Raw genomic sequence first — 2,500 nt, forward strand, 5'->3', positions numbered from 1 at the left:
TGGTGGTGGTGATGCTGGTGGTGGCAGTGGTGGTAATGGTGCTGGTGGTGGAGGTGGTTGTGATGGTGGAAGTGGTTGTGGTGGTGGTGCAGGTGGTGGCGATGGTGATGGTGGTGGTGAAGGTGGTGGTGACGGTAGAGGTGGTGGTGCTGGTGGTAATGGTGCTGGTGGTGGAGATGCCGGTGCTGGTGGTGAAGGTGGTGGTGGTGATAGTGCTGGTGGTGGAGGTGGTGGTGACAGTACTGGTGGTGGCAGTGTTTTAATGGTGGAGGGAGTGATAGTGGTGGTGGAGGTGGGGGTGCTGGTGCTGGTGATGACTGTGCTGGTGGTGGTGATGTTGCTGGTTGTGGAAGTGGTAGTGATGGGGGTAATGGTGCTGGTGGTGGCAGTGGTGGTAATGGTGCTGGTGGTGGAGGTGGTGGCAGTGATAGTAATGGTGGTGGTGGTGGTTGTGCAGGTAGTGGTGGAGGTGGTGATGATGCTGGTGGTGGTGTTGGTGCTGGTGATTGATGTAATGGTGATGATGATGGTGGTGGTGGAGGTGGTGATGGTGGTGGTGATTTTGGTGGAGGTGGTGTTGGTGATGATGGTGGCAATAATCCTGGTGGTGGTGGCCCTGGTGGTGGTAGTGGTGGTAATTGTGCTGGTGGTGAAGGTGGTAGTGGTGGCAATGGTGCTGGTACTGCTGGTGGTGGCAGTGGTGGTAATGGTGCTGGTGGTGGAGGTGGTAGTGCTGGTTTTGGCATTGCTGTTGCTGGTGGAAGTGATGGTGGTGGCATTGGTGGTAATGGTGCTGGTGGTGGAGGTGGTGGTGTTGGTGCTGGTGGTGGTGGAAGTGGTTGTGATGGTGGAGGTGGTGGTGATGGTTGTGGTGATGCTGGTGGTAATGGTGCTGGTGGTGGTGATGCTGGTGGTAATGGTGCTGGTGGTGGAGGTGCTGGTGGTGCTGGTGGTAATTTTGCTGGTGGTGGCAATGGTGGTAATGCTGCTGGTGGTGGTGATGATGGTTGCAGTGGTGGTAATGGTGCGTCTGGTGGAGGTGGTCGTGGTTGTGCTGGTGTTGGAGGTGGTGATGGTGCTGGTAGTGGTGGTGCGGGTGGTGGAGGTGGTCGTAATGGTCCTGGTGGTGGAGGCGGTGGTGACGGTGCTGGCGGCGGTGCTGGTGGTAGAGGTGGTAATGGACCTGGTGGTGGTGGCGGTGGTGCTGGTGGTAGTGGTGGTAATGGGGCTGGTGGTGGAGATGGTGGTGATGGTACTGGTGGTGGCAGTGGTGGTAATAATGCTTATGGTGATTGTGTTGATGATGGTGCTGGTGGCGGAGGTGGTGCTGGTGGTGGAAGTGGTTGTTGTGGTGGAAGTGGTTGTGGTGGTGGAAATGGTTGTGGTGGTGGTGCAGGTCGTGGTGGCGGTGATGATGGTGCTGGTGGTGGTGATGGTGCTGGTAGAGATGGTGGTGCTGGTGGTGGTGATGCTTGTGGTGGAGGTGGTGTTGCTGATGGTAATGGTGGTGTTGGTGCCAGTGGTGGTAATGGTACTGGTGGTGTAAGTGGCTGTGGTGCAGATGATGGTGGCAGTGGTGGTGGTGATGGTGCGTGTGGTGCTGGTGGTGGTGGTGCTGGTGTTGGAGGTGGTGCTGGTGCTGGTAATGGTGCTGCTGGTGGTGGTGCGGGTGTTGGAGATGGTGCTGGTGGTGGAGGCGATGGTGGTGGTGATAGTGCTGGTGGTGGTGACGGTGCTGGCGGTAGAGGTGGTGGTGGCAATGGTGATGGTGGTGGCAGTGGTGGTAATGGACCTGGTGGTGGAGGTGGTGGCAGTGGTGGTAATGGGGCTGGTGGTGGAGATGGTGGTGACGGTACTGGTGGTGGCAGTGGTGGTAATGATGCTGATGGTGGATGTGTTGATGATGGTGCTGGTGGTGGAAGTTGTGCAGGTGGTGGAAGTGGTTGTGGTAGTGGTGCAGGTCGTGGTGGCGGTGCTGGTGGTGGAGGTGGTGTTGATGGTGCTGGTGGTGGCAGTTGTGGTAATGATGCTGATGGTGGATGTGTTGATGATGGTGCTGGTGGTGGAGGTGGTGCTGGTGGTGGAAGTGGTTGTGGTGGTGGTGCAGGTCGTGGTGGCGGTGCTGATGGTGGAGGTGGTGTTGATGGTGCTGGTGGTGGAGGTGGAGATGCTGGTTTTGGAGGTGGTGGTGAAGGTGGTGGTAATAGTTCTGGTGGTGGAGGTGGTGGTGATAGTGTAGTGAACGACCGCGTAACTACCGAACCGCCACTCCTAACCGCCCCAGGATTGTTTGGGCAGTAGCGCCTTCTCGACGGGCGAGGCGTTTGCCCTGTGTCGGCAGCACTGACCGCCCGGCGCTGGTGGGAAGATCAAGTCTTGCACATCGGCCCACCATGTCTTCACGGGGATATTACTAGTTAAGTGCATAGTACATACATTCACATGGCATTATTCTCGACAGAGATATATTCAGGGTATCATTGGAAAAAAGCGTCACCAC

At 57.2% G+C, this 2,500-nt stretch overlaps 1 protein-coding gene across 1 annotated transcript in view; it reads left to right on the forward strand.

Moving 5' to 3' along the window:
* LOC138861761 (spidroin-1-like) overlaps window positions 1-2,500 on the forward strand; it is a 150,358-nt gene that overhangs the window by 123,548 nt on the left and 24,310 nt on the right. The window contains exons 8-10 of the mRNA XM_070121592.1: window positions 272-430; window positions 542-835; window positions 1,067-1,174. Of these exons, the coding sequence (XP_069977693.1) occupies window positions 272-430; window positions 542-835; window positions 1,067-1,174 (561 nt within the window). The remainder of the gene's footprint in view (window positions 1-271; window positions 431-541; window positions 836-1,066; window positions 1,175-2,500) is intronic.

Source organism: Penaeus vannamei, chromosome 5 (assembly GCF_042767895.1).
Source record: "Penaeus vannamei isolate JL-2024 chromosome 5, ASM4276789v1, whole genome shotgun sequence".
In the NCBI taxonomy this organism is placed as follows: Eukaryota; Metazoa; Arthropoda; class Malacostraca; order Decapoda; family Penaeidae; genus Penaeus; species Penaeus vannamei.